At 34.7% G+C, this 16,851-nt stretch overlaps 1 protein-coding gene across 1 annotated transcript in view; it reads right to left on the bottom strand.

The window, feature by feature from the left end:
• CDH19 (cadherin 19) overlaps positions 1-16,851 on the bottom strand; it is a 67,898-nt gene that overhangs the window by 26,824 nt on the left and 24,223 nt on the right. Inside the window, exons 2-6 of the mRNA XM_058831777.1 lie at positions 12,560-12,786; positions 9,386-9,680; positions 3,167-3,286; positions 2,361-2,525; positions 947-1,131 (exon numbers count right to left, since the gene is read on the bottom strand). Of these exons, the coding sequence (XP_058687760.1) occupies positions 947-1,131; positions 2,361-2,525; positions 3,167-3,286; positions 9,386-9,680; positions 12,560-12,757 (963 nt within the window). The 5' untranslated portion in view covers positions 12,758-12,786. The remainder of the gene's footprint in view (positions 1-946; positions 1,132-2,360; positions 2,526-3,166; positions 3,287-9,385; positions 9,681-12,559; positions 12,787-16,851) is intronic.

Below are 16,851 nucleotides of genomic sequence, written 5' to 3'. Positions count from 1 at the left end.
ATTTTAGGAATGTTTAAAAAAATGGTTGCTTCTTAAAGTTATTTCTGAGGTTTCTTTTTTATGTTAAAAACACTTTCAAATTAAAATGTGCTTGTTTCTTTCACATTTCATGTTGACTTTAATGTTGCAGTCAAGCAACACTGTAAAAGAGAATTCCCATAGAATGTCACCCCTAGTAACACATAGTTTCATTACAATTTTAGTCTTCATCTTCTGAATAAATAAATACATATATATAAATATTTACAAAAGACATACTAAATAAATAGTTTCCCAAAAAAAACAAACACCGCAAAACAAAAATTATCAAAACAAAACTCTCACACTTATAGCATTCAATCCTTCAGGGTCCTAGATTTCACTAGGCTATTGAACTCTGTCTTCATTTCAGATGATCCCTGAGATGACCGAGAAATCTTCCTGAGTGATTCCAAAATAAATTACACAGTATCAAAGAATATTGATTTTCTTAATTCATAAACTGGTCTTTTTTGATTGTACTTAGTTTCTTTTCAAAGCTATGTCATAACAAAAACTCCACTATCTAATACAATAATAAATTCTGCTTTCAGTTAACAGAAGGTGTAGGAAATGAGGTGAGATTGCTTCCAATCTACTGATAAAGATTTTACAGATGATGCACAGAAGAGATAGAACATTTTCTCACAATGGGATACACTGTGTTGCACAGTTAGGAATAACATTAAGATATTCTGACTGTCACTATTATATTCAGCAGTAATAGAAATGAGTCAAAAATGTAAACAGAAAGAAAAGCATTTTTCTTTTTATTCCTCATAATATAACAATCAAATCACAAAGCCTAAAGAAGAAAAAAAAATCTAGGGAATCCAAAGCAATAGGCCTTATATACACATCCAGCTTGCTTGAGGATTTTCTTTCAAATATTTAGAGATTTTTTTTTTTTAGGTTTCTGAGATCTCACCTTGTTTAGTAAGATAATACCTTCTTGAGTCTCATTGTTAGTAATGATGTTAAAAACATCTGGGCTATCAGTTTCAATGAAATAGTCCATGGCTGCATTCTCCCCAGTGTCGCTGTCCTCTGCAAAGACTTTGCCTATGGTGGTGCCCACGGGAGCCTCTTCAGAGACACTCATGTAGTAGAGCCCTAAAGAAACAAATACTGACAAAGTTTAATGATCTGCTATGGTTAATCAGTGCTGTAGACTGAGGCTCTCAGAGAGCTGGGAAATGCCCCAACTTCTAAAAGAGCAATGGACATAATCTGGCATTGTATAGATCTTGGGTGCAGGGCAGGACAATCTTTCCCCTTGGGACACCTTCCATCCTTCCATCTCAGCTGTACCTCAGCAGTGAATAGAGCAAAGGACAAAAATAAAAATAAAAATAAAATAAAAATAAAAATAAAAATAAAAATAAAAATAAAAATAAAAATAAAAATAAAAATAAAAATAAAAATAAAAATAAAAATAAATAAAAATAAAAATAAAAATAAAAATAAAAATAAAAATAAAAATAAAAATAAAAATAAAAATAAAAATAAAAATAAAAATAAAAATAAAAATAAAAATAAATATAAATATAAAAATAAAAATAAAAAAAAGGGTTAACAGTTTTAAACTGAAAGAGGGAAGGTTTAGATTAGATATAAGAAAAATGTTCTTTACTATGAGAGTGATGAAACACATGAAACACTGACAGGTTGCTCAGAGACCTGATGAGTGTTCCGTCCCTGAAAAAATTGTAGGTCAGTTTGAATGCAGCCATTGCAGCCATGAGCATCCCTTCCCATTGAAGGGAGGTTGGACTAGATGACAGTTAAAGGTCCATTCCAACACAAACTATTCTATGGTTCTATGACTGAACAGGGTGAAAAAACAGTGGAGGACAACATTTCCCAACAGCACAGAGTTTTCCTGGTAGCCCAATGAACATCTCTGACAACTGGTAGAAACTACCCGGACAGAGACGTTCACATCATTTGCCAAAAACTTTATAGTATGTGTCAGAAAAAAATGGAGAGAGGAAAAGAAGAAAGAAGGTGAGTGAAAATGATGCTAAATATCCCATTTTCCAGATTTTAGGCTGAGGTAGTGCAAATTATAGGGAAAGCAGTTTAACCATTTGTCTCCAACATCTAGTGGTCAGTAAAACCATAAGGCTTGAGATTTTTACAATGATAGATTTTGTTTTCCTCTTGGTTTTTGAGATTTTGTGAGGACATTTTTTTTTCCCCCTTATTTTATTTTTTTTACAGCTGTATGCTGAAGTCAAAGCACAGCCTTGTTCTAAAAAGATCTACCAGTAAACCTAACAGAGCTACAGTGGATCTAAATTTCCTCAGGACTTCCATTACTGTAATTAGCCTCTACTCACGCTGTTGAAATTTAGGTGGATTGTCGTTGATATCAGAAAGGTTGATGGTAACAGTGGCTGTTGCAGAAAATGCTCCTGGCTGCCCAACCATGTCTTTGGCTTGAATGATGACCAAGTACTGATCTTTTGTTTCTCTATCCATTTGGGAAGCCATTCTAATGACTCCTAAAATAAAAAGTATAACATAATAGCATATACGTCTCCTTTTTTTCTCAACATCTGACATGGGTATATAGTATTATATACATGTAACATGTATCACTGGACCAAGTTATTAATTTTCATTCTAGACTGTGTATAGCACAACTGTCCTAATATGGGTGTTAGTCCTCATGGTAGCAAGTATGCTGTATGTCAAATCCATTCTGTATATTTAGAATTCTAGGGAACAGAATACTCCATATATTTCCTCTACCATATATAACAATCTCTCCTACTCAGAAATTAGGGTTTTGGAGGGATGTCACATATCTGTGGTTTCTCCAACATACAGAAAGGAATATCACATGATGGGCCATAGAGCTGTTCATTGAGAAATGTTCCTAGGTTAAGTCATTAAGTGGGATATTCAGAGTCTAATTCTTTAACAAGATAATTTTCTAAACAAAAGTCTGATTTACTAGAAAGAAAGAATTTAATCTTCCTATAGGAAAGAAAAGTTGATTTTCTTCAGATCTAGGGACAGCAATGTAAGAGTATAGGGTTGTATGAGAGGATATTTGTGTTGAAATCAAGAAAGACAATTTTACTTGCATCCATTTTATGAGTTTATGAATGTTTTCAAGTTACAAGTTCACTTGTAGTACCTGTTTTTGGCTCCACAGAGAAATAAGGCTGTCCCTGAATGAGACTGTAAAGCAGACGAGCACTATTCCCATATGAAGGATCATCAGCATCTGTAGCTGTTACCTGTGTAACCGAAGTACCTCAAGGAAAAATAAAATAGATTATGTTTGTTTTCTTCTTGCATAAATTGTCTCATAATTACAAAATATAAGCTCTTTTAAAACCTTTTAACATACCAGTTATACTAATAAACAGTCCTAAAAATTTACAGAAACAAATGACACTTTATCATTAAAAAACCAAAATTTATCATTAAAAATTTATCATTAAAAAAACAAAAAATATTTCCTCAGCAGCTGTTCTTCTTACATTTAAAATTTCAATTAAAATGAAAATAAATAATATATTATTTTTCAGCACTACATTTATACTGCTTAAAATACCACATATATTATGCCTGTTTTCTAATGCGATAATGGAGTAAAGCAAATTGTTTCCCCTCCTCTTGTGTATTCTTCAAAGTATTTTATGGAATTTTCTCATAGGAATAAGAAAATACAGTCACTTTATCACTAGTAGGCCCACTGGTGATAAAGAAATTAATTGTTAACAAGCAAAGCAGCCAAGAAGTATTACAAGGTCTGACATTTTTTTATTCTTGAGACTTTAATGAGGTTGTCCCACTGCAAAACTTCTGGTAGAAATCCCAGTGCAAAAACACAGTGGAATCAAATTGCTTGATTTCTTCTTTGATGGGAAGCTTTTCATATCCTATACAGAAGATTGAGAGTAACCTCATGACACCATCTCTAATGACTGTCCTAAAAAAGTATCCACAGTAACATAATTTTTTAAGGCAATCATTATTTTTGTCATTTTTTCCTCACCTAGATTCTGCATTAGAATACAAATATCACTTCTTGGGAGGAACAGCAGGAGATCAAGCTACTTTCTAAAAATTTCTGGCATATGTTCATATGGTTGCACCTGCTTATCAATACAGCAGTATAGCTACACTGGAGGAGAAAAGAAGAAGAAAAGGTGGAGTGAAAGGAGTTAGATCAGAAGCACCTTTTTTTTTAATGACAAAAGCAAATGTGATATTTATCTCAAATAAAACAAATATATTCATTGGGCTTTCTTGCAGTTTTATTTTTAAACAAAAATGAAAAAAAAGCTTTCTCATAGAAGGATAAGCTAAAATAAATAATTTGTTTCCTTAAAAACGTTTCTTTTTACATTTTTTCTCAATTTATTAAGCAACATTTGAAGTGATTCCATAATGCATGGTATCTTCTCTCAGAATACCATACTCTCTCAGAGAGTAAACTGAACTTTTATTAATTCAATTTTGGACCTATGTGTCCTTCAGAACTTACCTACAATATCAAATATCTGACCTGTGTGTTTAGATGCATAACTATAGATGTTCTAGATGCATGTATATATATATATATATATATGTATATTTATATATACATATCCAATTGCTCTGGAGAAATTTTCAAGATAAAATTACACATTCGTATTTAATCAGGACACATACATGCCTCAGAAATAACAATTCTTTAATAAGACTGGAGAGTTAATGTAACCTAATGTAAACCTATATGTTTACATAATATCAGCTAAGATCTATGAAAATTGACCTCACAATCACAGAAAATTCAACCCCCAAGAAAATTTAGCATGACTAGAACACAGTTGTTTTGAAAAAAAGAAAAAATTACTAGTTAGGAAGGGATCAGGAACTACAGATGATCCAACAGATTTAGTCTGTCATGAATGCCATTTTCTACGAAACCAACTCAAGTGTCCACAACTATGTTTAGGAATGGGTGTATTTATTGCAACATATTTACTAAATCAGGGATAAAATACAACATATATAGGACTTCAAAGTTATCATTACAGTTTTGTTCATCTCAGATTTAAAAGTAGATCTATTTTCTGCACAGTATCTAAGCATTATAAATATTAACTCTAAGCCAGCATTTCCTTTCCTTTCCTTCTTGTCTGTTAACTCTTCTAGAGTACTTCAGAATGCAGAAGTAAGGATTTTGTCCAGTTGGAGTCAGTGAGATGCAGCTGGTGTACGTAAGTAATGGAAATGTGAATAGTCAAAAAGAATCTAGTAAAGAAGGAGCTGACTGGAAGGAGGAAATAACAGATATCCTATTTCCAAGGAAGAAGACAATTAATTTCTAAATTGAGGTGACAGGAGCCCATGTAAAGAGCAGGCTACCATTTCTCACATTTTTTTAGAACAAAGACTGTGTTATAACTATATGAACCTCTGTGTTAAGTATGGACTATGTAGCAAGTAGAAGAAAAATGTCACCCTAGCTTTAGAGTACATTGTTTTAAATTTTTCACTTTTATGAAACCTGTATTTCTTTTTACAATAAACATCAGAAAAAACAATCCACCAAAATGAACCTAACAAAAAGTGAAACAAAATCCCCACCAAAAAAAATAAAAAACAAAACCCACAAAAGAACCCCAAAACCCAACTCAAACCATATAAAGAATGGAATTGTACTACCTAGCATTTTTATTTGGGTGACAGAAATTGAAATGTTAATATTCTATACTCAAAAACTCCCAAAAGCCATTATTTGTAACCACATGATTGTGAGAAGAATAATTGAACAGATACAAATCATATACTTTAAAAGAATCAATTAACATATAACTGCACACATCCCCTAAAATTAAAAAAAAAAACAAAGCCCTAGTCCTGATATTGCAAATATCACATGATATAACTGACAATTGAGCTTTTTGATTAGGTTTATTTAAGGCAAACTGCTACTTTGTATCTCTGCAGCCTTGCTTTTACCCTTCTCGGGCAAAATATAGTAGAGTGTCATTTATACGCTGCAGCCCATTAAGTATACTATGGGGCCCTCATATGGCAAATAGCTATTCATTTTTCTAACTAGAGCTTGAGATCTATAAAGACATTAAGTACTGATAGATTATTGCATCTGACTCTTAACCACTCCATCAGATCAGCATTTGTACAAGTTTAACAGCTATAAGGAAGAGAGTGTAAAATCGTACCAAGTGCCTGAGGGTAGAGCCTTGTGTTCTCAGAAGAGAGTCCATTTGCTGACACACTATTCATTTACTGTGACACTTGCATATAAAACCCTAATAAAATTTAGTGCTGAAGATAAAGGAGATCTAATAAAGAATTAAAATGTATTCTAATTTGTTGGCACATTTGTGTACATATTGATACTTGTAACTAACTTCAGGCACAGTTATTTGTGTCTATTTTCTGGTTTTGCTGCAGTTGTGTGAGGCGAATGACCAGCTCTGAATTATTCTCTACTTGCTTTCCTAGTTCCAGACAAAATATGCACTAGCGGTGACCTGCTTTCCCAAGTCTTGACCACGCTTCCCAAGTGTTTTCTGTGAGGAAATTATTAGGAAACTGAGCATCTGTGAGCAGAACTGAAGTTAGAGAATACTGAAATAGAGGAAAGAGCAAGCCTTTCTACTTCACTGTCATTTGAATTAACTCGGTTCTTCACCCTGTATTATGCAAGAGCATGTTTTAGTTTACTGGGAGAAAAACACTAATATAATCAACCACTATGCTATTGATACTGAAAATTTTAGTGGGTTACTCTTTCTCTCTGCTTTAAGTTTATAAATATTAATGTAAGATTGGTTTAGAATGCACACTGAAACAGGTTTCACCTCAGTAGTTCGGTTCCCACCTTTTGAGAAGCAGGATAAGTCAGCCCCAGGGAGTACTTAAGATGTGTGGCTCAGTTGTTTCATGTTTTGGAGATGACCACTATCAAGGTATAACACTGCACTTGCATTGTATGTTCCATACATACACATTAGTATTCCAGTGGTGTCTCCATAGAAGAAATAGATGAAAGAATGATCTCTGGAATAGCTATAGTATTAGTGATAGAGGGGTCAAGTGTAGAAGCAGTGATGCAGGAAATATTTCAAGATCCTGGGTGATCTGGATTTGTATATTATACATGGGATGTTTGTAAATCACTAAATTTACTATTTCAGGAAGTCTGTCCGAGAGAGAAGGCAAATAGAAATCTTACTTCATTTTTCACCCATTCTGAAAAATGGGACATGGTTTTACTTCTGATTTTTTAATTTACTTTTTTGATTTCATATATTTCTATATTTCACCGAAATATTTATTTATAATATTATGGGAATATCACAAAGTAATTTACATTTTCTGCAGCTTAATTAATCTTTTGCTGAAGTGATATCATGTTTTAGGAATCTAAATACATAATAGATGACAGAAGAGAGTGGACAAAAACAGCTGAGCCTTTCATTTTTAGTGTATCTATAGAAAACTCAAGGCAGTATAGAATGAAACTACTCAATTGTCAACTGCTTGTTGACAGTTTCAGGTGATATACAGAGGTATATGGGAAAAGATTACTACTGGTGTTTTTGGTCTTAAGTACCACCCTTCTTGACTATTTTTTCTTTTTTTTCTTTTTTTTCCATATAGTCATCATAAAGACAGAAAGATAAAATGGAAGAAATTCCATTGTTTCATTCATAAATTCATTTATGTGAATGGTTACAAGTCTCTGTGAGCATAAATGAATACACACAAAATAATCATCCATTTAAAAAACATTTTCATGAGACTAAGGGACCTATAAACAACGTTTTATCACAGAGGAAATTTTTTTTTTTAAAAAAAGGAATTATCAAAGTCCTAAATTTTTTAAATCCCATATAATTCTAGACTGTACTAATTTTTAATATGAGCACATAAAAAATAAAAATGCAAAGGTCTTTGACAAGACACCTATTTTGTCTCCAAACTTGAGTGAATGAGCAAAATGCAAATGATGGAAGAACCCTCTGAACAAACAACTGATTATGTTAAAAAAAGTTATTTGACCAAGAGGTCAGGTGCCAACTTAAGTCTGTCTTAAGTCTGAACAGAGGAAAGTGGCAGTAAAGAAACAATAGAAGTGATTTCCCTGGTGGTAGGTGTTATAAGCAGGTAGCAAGTATCATTAGCAAATAAATCGATCAAATGCATGTCTTTTGTAGTTACTGCTGGTGGTGATGGTGAGCTGCTGCATCCTGGCAGAAATTAGGATAACCCCACTTTCAATTAATACCAGGCATGAATATTCTTTTCTGTCAACTGTCATCCTGGTAGAAGAAGATAAAGTTTATGGCTTGCTTTCAAATATTCACTGATTCGGCTCTAAAAGTTGAGCAGATAATGCTTAATAGCAACACTGATGTTATTACATTAATGACCTCATTGATTCATGCCACTTAAAGTGGCACAATATTTGAATTTCTTTTCAATATCAGCTGCAATAGAAATAAGCAAAGGAAGAAGGCATATAAATTAAAAATATTACTGGGGTCTTTTCTGTAAGATCTGAAGAGTATAGTTTCCCTTTGATTTTGAAGACAGTTATTTGGAGATATTATCTATAACATGGCTGTTTACATCAGCTGTATTCAAACTTTGGGATTTTTGAAGGCTTTAAACATACATGTACACATATTATGAATGCATGTGTATGTAAAGATAGATAGATATACCTATATTTGCCAGATGTTGACTTCACTTTGCATTTGTTGTATTAAGTTTCCAGATACATGGCAAATCCTAGTACAGGTCTGTCTAAACGTGTGAAAGTGGGAAAGAAGAGGAGCAGGGATTAAGTTGTTCCTCTTGACAGGAAAATTATAATTCATGTACTTAGGAAATCAGAAGGCAGTCCTTCACTGCACACTATCTAACCCAAACAAGGAGAACCTGAACGATAGGAAAAAAGCTTGGCAGTGTAAATAGTCAGGCAACATGCAGAGAGTAAGGGTGGCCATCACAACTTCACAACTGGCTGCAGTATGCCACCTATTTCATCTGGGCACGTTATATTTTTAAACAAGTGCAAATGTCAAGGTTGAATCACCAACGGGAAAGACAAGCATCTATAGTCAATCCAAGCATGTTTCCAGAATCTGTAAAAGGACTTGGATAGATATAGACCTAAATATTTAAAAACATGAATGTTAAGTGGAGGTATTTACAACCCTCAGGTTAAAAATACACTTTTGCAAATTTCCAAACCTGTAAACCAGTTTTCTTCCTTCTTACTGAGATGCAGTCTGTAAAATATGCAATTAAGTTTTTGCTTCAACACAGCTGTCTAGAAAAAAATCAGGAAATAAAGGGTTTTATTCACAGCATATCATACCTTCAGGTGACATCTCTGGAACAGTGGCCAGATAAGGTCCATCCAAGAACTGTGGTTCATTGTCATTGACATCTCGAACCTTGATGATAAATTCTGATTCAGGTTCCACAGGAAGCCGAGTGCTCCTGTTAATTGCTTCTGCTCTTAGAGTGTAGAAAGGTTTCTTTTCTCGATCCAGCTTTTGTTTCACATAAATTTTGCCATTAGATTCATTGATATAAAAAATGCTTCCAGCTCCCTCCCCAGTCAAAATGTATTGTAAGTTGCCATCCTGCTTGTCTAAATCTGATTTCAGCTGAAAGTACAAAGAAGAAAAATAAGTCACAGTTTGGGAAGAATAAAGTTTTGAAATATTAATTTTATGCTTTGTTTTGATTCTACAGTGAACCCTGTCACTAATGAACTTTCTTGGACACTAATATTTGAAAGGAGGTACTGACACATTTTCAGCCAACCATTTTAATTTTAAAATTATTTCATTTCAAAGTATATATATAACAGACTTATAAATGCATTATATACCTGAAAAGAGATTCTTCAGCTATTTTGAAGTGAAAGGAATGTATCTTGGTACCTATTTGAGTTCATTGTTTTATCAGCTCCCCAACAATTCTGCTGAAAACAATGCAAAGGTCATTAAAAATTATCTAATTTTTTTATTATTGCAGTACACATGTACTTTTTAAGTAGTTTTGGTTTTGTTTTTTTTTTACTCAGCAGTGCTAAGTATAAATGTGTGCAACAGTGATGTTCTGTTTCTGTTGAAATATTAAAGGGGTGAAAAGACATTCTGTGGTGAAAGTCTGTATTGTTAATTCCAAAATAAATTGACAGACATTTTCCATTTCCTTACAGGATGATCTATATTGTCTGTTGTGTTGCTAAGATGAACTTTATGGTGATGATTACTTTGACGAAGCTGAGCCTCAGAGACAATTTTGGTCCAGCTGCATTTGTTCATGACAACAAAATAGTTCTGTTAATGTTAGTGACATATAATAGAGCAACATTTTAAGAACAATAACTTAATCTCCTAATATGGCAGGCATCCACAGCTAAATTTTATGGGACCAAAAAATTTCCATTATATCATTAATTCTCTATTTTTTCTCCACTTATTTTGGTTTTAGAACAAAAAATGTCAAACTTTCTAAGAGCCTGGATACTAATTGAAAAATCCAAAGTTAAAAAAACATATATTCTTTAACTTGCTTCTCCTATGAAGCAACATATCTAAAATGCAAATAATATGCCTAACTGCTGACTTTAACTATCTCACTGTTCTGCTTATGGTAATTGACCCTAAAGGTCTCTGTAAGTTGTGAGGCCATTGAATGGGAAAAGAACATTCCCCTACTGCATATATTCAAATATTTTGTGATAACTTCTGAAGCTGCAAAAATAGAGTTAACTTTTCTTTGTAAAAATGCCTATGCCTTTTAAGATTTTCATAATGTTTAATTGTCTTCATGTATCAGATGGATAATATATTCAGAATGTGACAAGGACACTTCTCTGAGATATAAGGAACAGTTCTGAGTTCCTACTGTGAGTTCCATAAAGGTATTTAAAGCCTATAATATCCACAGACGATTTCATGACCTCGAACATGTTAAATGAGAGGTCCCTTACAGATGACATTTGCTGAGAAAAAATAACAAAGGTTCTCCTCATTTTACTTTTATTTTTTAAGTCAGGAACAAAATAAATGGTTATACCATTGTAAATGGGAGCTGAGAACAACTATTCCTGTACTCATACTTGTGTATCTGTCATTGCAGTGCTGATGGACACATTTATTTTTTCTTAATCTTGATAATGGAAAAGGAGTCATGAGTCTATGTTAAATGAAATTTCAAAATTTAGTTCTGACTATAAAAAGATTTTGATATGAAATAATGATTTAAAAACAGAGACTGTCTACCTTTGTATTTTCGTTGCTGCAGTTTTCTTCAGGGCCTTAATTACTAAAAATTCATGTGTTGATCATAGACTACAACTTCATTTGCTGAAAGCAGTGCATATTCTACTCAATAAAAAGACACAAGTAAATATGTCTTATTGGACAATGGTTTCACTTCAATATATTAACAATAATCTTCAATAAAATCCCCAGTTAACCTGTGAGAAATAAAAAGGTGAGATCATGAAAATACATGAAATTTAGAAAGTTTCTTTGCAGGAAGCTGTTTTCAAGGTATAGGAAAAAATTAATAATTTTAAAAGAAATAGTATGTCTTCACTTGTTCTTTCAGAAGTGAGATATCACACTTCCATAGTAACTACTTTGAAAGGGCTGTGAAAAAGTAATTAATGAATTTTGAGCATTTCACCCTTTGGGCCCAATTAAATTTTAGTGCTAGTTAATTAGCAGTTAAACTTATTTTGGTTCGTTCATCTAAAAAGGGCCTTAAAGAAAAGAAAAACAGATCTCAAGATTAAATTACTTCTAGCATACAAAAATTAATAATAATAATAATAATAATATAATAATAATCATAAGCAGAGAGAGAAGGGGGAAGATAAACCCTCATTAAGACAATTATCTTAAAGCACGTTTTTAAAGGAGGGTGAAAAATAATTGCTCGTTGTGCTAAACTTACGTTAATCTAATGAACCATGCAGATTCCTGCAGTTTCTCAGTGGTAAAAGGATTTAGTATTAATCAGCTTCATTAAAAATTAATGAGGGGTAAATCAGCTGCTACTTAGTGTAATAGAAAATCATGCTAAATACTGTTTGTAAACTACACTACACTCAGTATGGCTGCTTTGATGCAGTGCCAAAAATAGCACAAGCAAATTGCCAGATGTTGATAAATGACTCCTTAACTTCCATTCAGAAGGAAGAAAGAAACTTTTCATCTTTATACCTTCATAGGCTGTGTATGGAAATAGTTCTAGTAACAGCATGCATGTGAAGTTTCCTTGACAGCAGTCCTCAGTGAGGGAAGGTGCTTGGCACTGCCATGACCTACAGCTCTTGGACTTCTCTGACCTTGAGTGAGGTCATAGGAAAGGAGAGATGTAGTACTGACTTATTACAGCTTCCTGATCTCCTCTTTCCTTGTTGCTGTTTCCCCATCACTAGAGATATTTGGTCTTCCAAATAGAAGCTGCTAATCAGCATGTTACATCTGACCTTGTACTGTCCTAGAACCATTACTTATCATACCTGTCCAACATACACAGGATCTGGTGAAATCTGCTCCTCAGTTGCAAAAAGAGGCTCCCACAGCCAGCCACGTTTCACTCTTCGAGCTGCTGTGAAAGACTGAACTGTGTTCTGAGCACTGGAATTCTGCATGCTGGGAGAACAAGGCCAAAGCTGAACCAGCATCACCATGAGACATAGCAATACAGAGGAATTCATGCTGAACCGTTCTTTCAATCAATCTTAATCTGTGAAAGAGGAAAAAAATAAGAAAGAAAACTTTAACAAAGCATTGCTTTTGTCTTTCTACTTTTATATATTGATTCTACATTAATGTAAGAGCTGATTTGCAGTGCTAAATTCCCCTCCTCTCCCCCAAAGTAAAGAGCTGAAACAATGTCTGTTTCTTATTAAAATAGACGTCTTTTCAGAAACTCTAACATGGAAGTCAAGTGCTTAACTTTTCTTTATGAATATCCTACACAGGGACTTTTATGCAAAAAACAAAAGGAAAATAATCCTTCAATTAATTCATCTTTCAAATTAGGCTGGGTAATTGTATTGTGTAGCCTAGGAATAATTTGATTAGAATAATTGTATGTTTCTGCTTAGACAGGGCTCATTTTGAGCAGCAGTCACAAAACTGCCTGAAGGGTGAACATCTAGCCTTAGTAGCCCTGATGACTGACAGCTGAAAGAGAGTGGTGCAGTTATATTTTTAACCTCTTCTTACCCACTTTCCCAGTTCAGAAAAATGCCTGCAAAAATATCAAAGATGATAGGGTACCATGAAGAAACAGCAAAAGTTTGCAACTTTCTCCTTCCCAGCCAAACAGAAACATGGACAAGGCAGTGGTGTTTAATGGATTCTTTGTCTCTGCCTTTGGCATGGATGACGCACCAAGGGGTTCCCATAGCCCTGAGCTGGAGGAACATGACTGCAACAATGATCAACTCCCAGCTGATTATGAAATTGTGCAGGATATGCTGCTCCAGCTGGATCCCTACAAATCTATAGAGCCTGATGGGTTTTAACTGAGGATTCTCAGTGAGTCACTGATGTCATTGTAAAATATCTCTCAATGATTTTGAGTGCTCTTGGGAAACCAGAGAGGTTCCAGCTGACAGGAAGCCGTTGGACTGTGGATGTTGTCCCACTTTTCAAGAAGGGCATGAATGAGACCCCCAGAGACTACAGGATTGTCAGTCTCACTTCAGTGCCTCATCAAGTTATGGAGGTTATTCCAGGAGGTATTGAAAAACAGCACAGTAATTGGTCACAACCAGCATAGCTTTGTGAGAGGAAAGAGCTGCTTATCAAATCTGATTTTCTTTCATTACATGGTATCCCACCTAGCTGATCGGTTGAAACCTGTTGATGTAATCTTTTTGGATTTCAGCAAAGCTTTCTACACTTTCTCTCAAAGGATCCTTCTAGACAAAATTTTCAGCACACAGCTGGATAAACACATCCTGTGTTGGTTGAGCAACAGACTCACGGGTTGGGCACCAAATTATAGTGAATGGAGTGACATCAAACTGGGAACCTGCCACCCTAGTGGTATTCTACAGGGCTCTGTGCTCAGCCCCGTATTATTCAACATCTTTATGACTGTCATTGAGGGCTGGAACAAATGTTAAACAAGTGTGCAGATGATGCAAAACTGGGAGGAGCCTTTGAAGGCAGGGAGACCTTGCAGAGAAAACAAAAAATTAGGGGTCTAGGCAATCGCCAGTTGTATGAAGTTCAACAAAGGAAAGTGATCGATTTTGCACCTGGGATGAGACAACTCTGGTTGTACATATAGACCAGGGAATGAGATGCTGGAAAACAGTGCCACAGAAATGGACCTGGGGGTCCTGGTCAGTGGCAAGCTGAACATGAGTCAGCAGTGCCCTGGCAGCCAGGAGAGCCAGCCCTGTCCTGGGGGGCATCAGGCACAGCAAGGCCAGCTGGGCAAGGGAGGGGATTGTCCTGCTCTGCTCTGCATTGGGGCAACCTCACCTCCAGTGCTGGGGCAGCTTTAGGTGCCACAATATAGGAAAAACATTAAGCCTTTAGAGATCGTCTGAAAAAGGGCCACGAGGATGGTGAAGGGCCTTTGAGAGCAAGCTGTATGATAAGAGACTGATGCTATTTGGTCTGTTCAGCCTGGAGAAGAGGACACTCAGTGGAGACCTCATTGCAGTCAACAGCTTCTTTGTGAGGGGAAGGGGAGGGACAGGAACTGATCTCTTCTCTGTGGTGACCAGTGACAGGATCCATGGGAATGGCCTGAAATTGTGTCAGGGGAGGCATTGGTTGGATTTTAGGAAAAGGTAAAAACCCAGAGAGTGTTCAGATACTGGAACAGGCTCCCTAGGGAAATGATTAGAGCACCAAACCCTCAGACAGGGTTCAAGAAGCATTTGGACAATGATCTCAAGTACGTGGTGTTACTCTTGGGGATGGTACTGTGCAGTGCTAAAAGTTGAACTCAGTGATTCTTGTGAGTCCCATCCAACTCAACATGAGATTCTGTGATTCTGAATAGAATTTGTCTTAACAGACCTTTCCACCTCTGACATTATTTTCTCCAATTAATCTGAAAATGGGCAAATGTATCTTGAAAACTGTAGGTTTCTGTAACTAGTTTCATTTCCACTACTTATACTTTCAGAAAATGAAGGCTTTTTACAAACTGTAAGCTATTACTTACTTTTCAGTGATTATTGGCAAAATGAAGGAAATTTTAAATATAATTCAATGCTCAGTTAAGAATAGCCTTCTTCTGTGAGGCAAAAAGGAAAATTTTGAAAATACCTACTATAAACATTTCAAGTCTTAAAACCCACTTGGCAATGGCACTAGCCACTCTTTTTAAGGCTTTAGCATTGAAGAATAACATTTCCTAGGAAGGAGAAGTCTGGTTTATGAATATGTGACATGCTAGTCAGCTTGTAAAACACACTGAAACAAAAAATAAAAAGGGATTAATTTATTTTAGACCTAAAAAAATCCATAAGTCTTTTAACTGTCCAGGATAAAATATGAATTAATGTATTTTAAATTCATGATTTAAGTATTAATATTTTAAAAACCCATTATTATCCAAAAGGAAATGTCATAATTGCTTAAAAAGACAGAAAGACAATACAGAAATCTATTTATTTCCTTACAGCAACTTTATATGATATTGAACAACAGTTTGTTAAAATGTTATCTGTAGAGATGGAAAGAGAGAGAGGAGTTCTAATAAGAAAGTCAAATAGAACAGAAGTGCTCCTTCCAATTTTTTCACATTTTTTGTTTTTTGACTGTAAAACTGTTACAGTGCAAGACAAGATTTGAATAGAAGGAATGTGATTTGGGTACACTCTTGTTTCAGTTTCCTGTAGAAAACTGCTTATTTTCCTATAGCTGGAAGAATACCTGTGACATAGAAGAAAAGTCCAACAAAGCCCAACTTGGATCTAAAATAAGGCTTGAGCAAGGTTTAGAAGGCTAAAGATCTTGGAGAGTCTCTACGCTACAGGTGTACTTAATGCTAAGCAATAATCTGCACACAAAGTAACCTTGAAAAGGAACATTCATTTTATTGCAGCACATATCAAAGTTCTGTAGAAGCACAGAAAAATATATTTCAATCACTGTTTATACTTGAAGAGAGGTGTTGAGTCTCAGCAACAGCAAATACTTTTGGCTATGCTTTTGTTGTTGCTTTTATTGTTGTTTTGGTTGCTTGTTCCAGCATCGTTCACCTAATTCATCAAAATATCTCAGGCTTCTGGGGCAGTATGTCATGCAGACCAAATGTCAAACAATCATTATCAAACTCATCTGAAGACACTGTGTATAGACAACAACATAGTGAGGATGCAGAATATGGCTACACTGGTCTGCTGCTGGCCACCCCCTTGCAATGTGCTCAGCAGTTACATATGAACATAATTAAATGTGAAAATAATATTTTAGAGCATTTTTGTGTCCTATTTTTACTAATTTATGTTAATACCTTGTGTTACATGAAGTTAAGCATCATGTCTCAGACAAATTGAAGCAAGTAATTATTTTTAGATTTTGATATGCTCCACACATTGGTATTATAAAAAGACTTTAACTTGAAAATACAGATGGTCGCCAATTTCCTTTAAGAACAAAGCTATTTAATGGAATTGAGATCTATATGTATCTCTGTTTTTCTCTCCTCTGCTATATCAAACATTCTCAATTAGTCTTTACTTTCAGGACCTTTTAAAGCCTATTTGCTTCCAACATCTTCCTACTCATTTGGCATTGAGACACAGCCTCCAGCCCCTGGCCAGCACATGTT

This window comes from Poecile atricapillus, chromosome 2, assembly GCF_030490865.1.
Source record: "Poecile atricapillus isolate bPoeAtr1 chromosome 2, bPoeAtr1.hap1, whole genome shotgun sequence".
Classification (NCBI taxonomy): Eukaryota; Metazoa; Chordata; class Aves; order Passeriformes; family Paridae; genus Poecile; species Poecile atricapillus.
The sequence above is the reverse complement of the archived record's forward strand: the minus strand, read 5'-3'. Positions and strand labels throughout refer to the sequence as shown.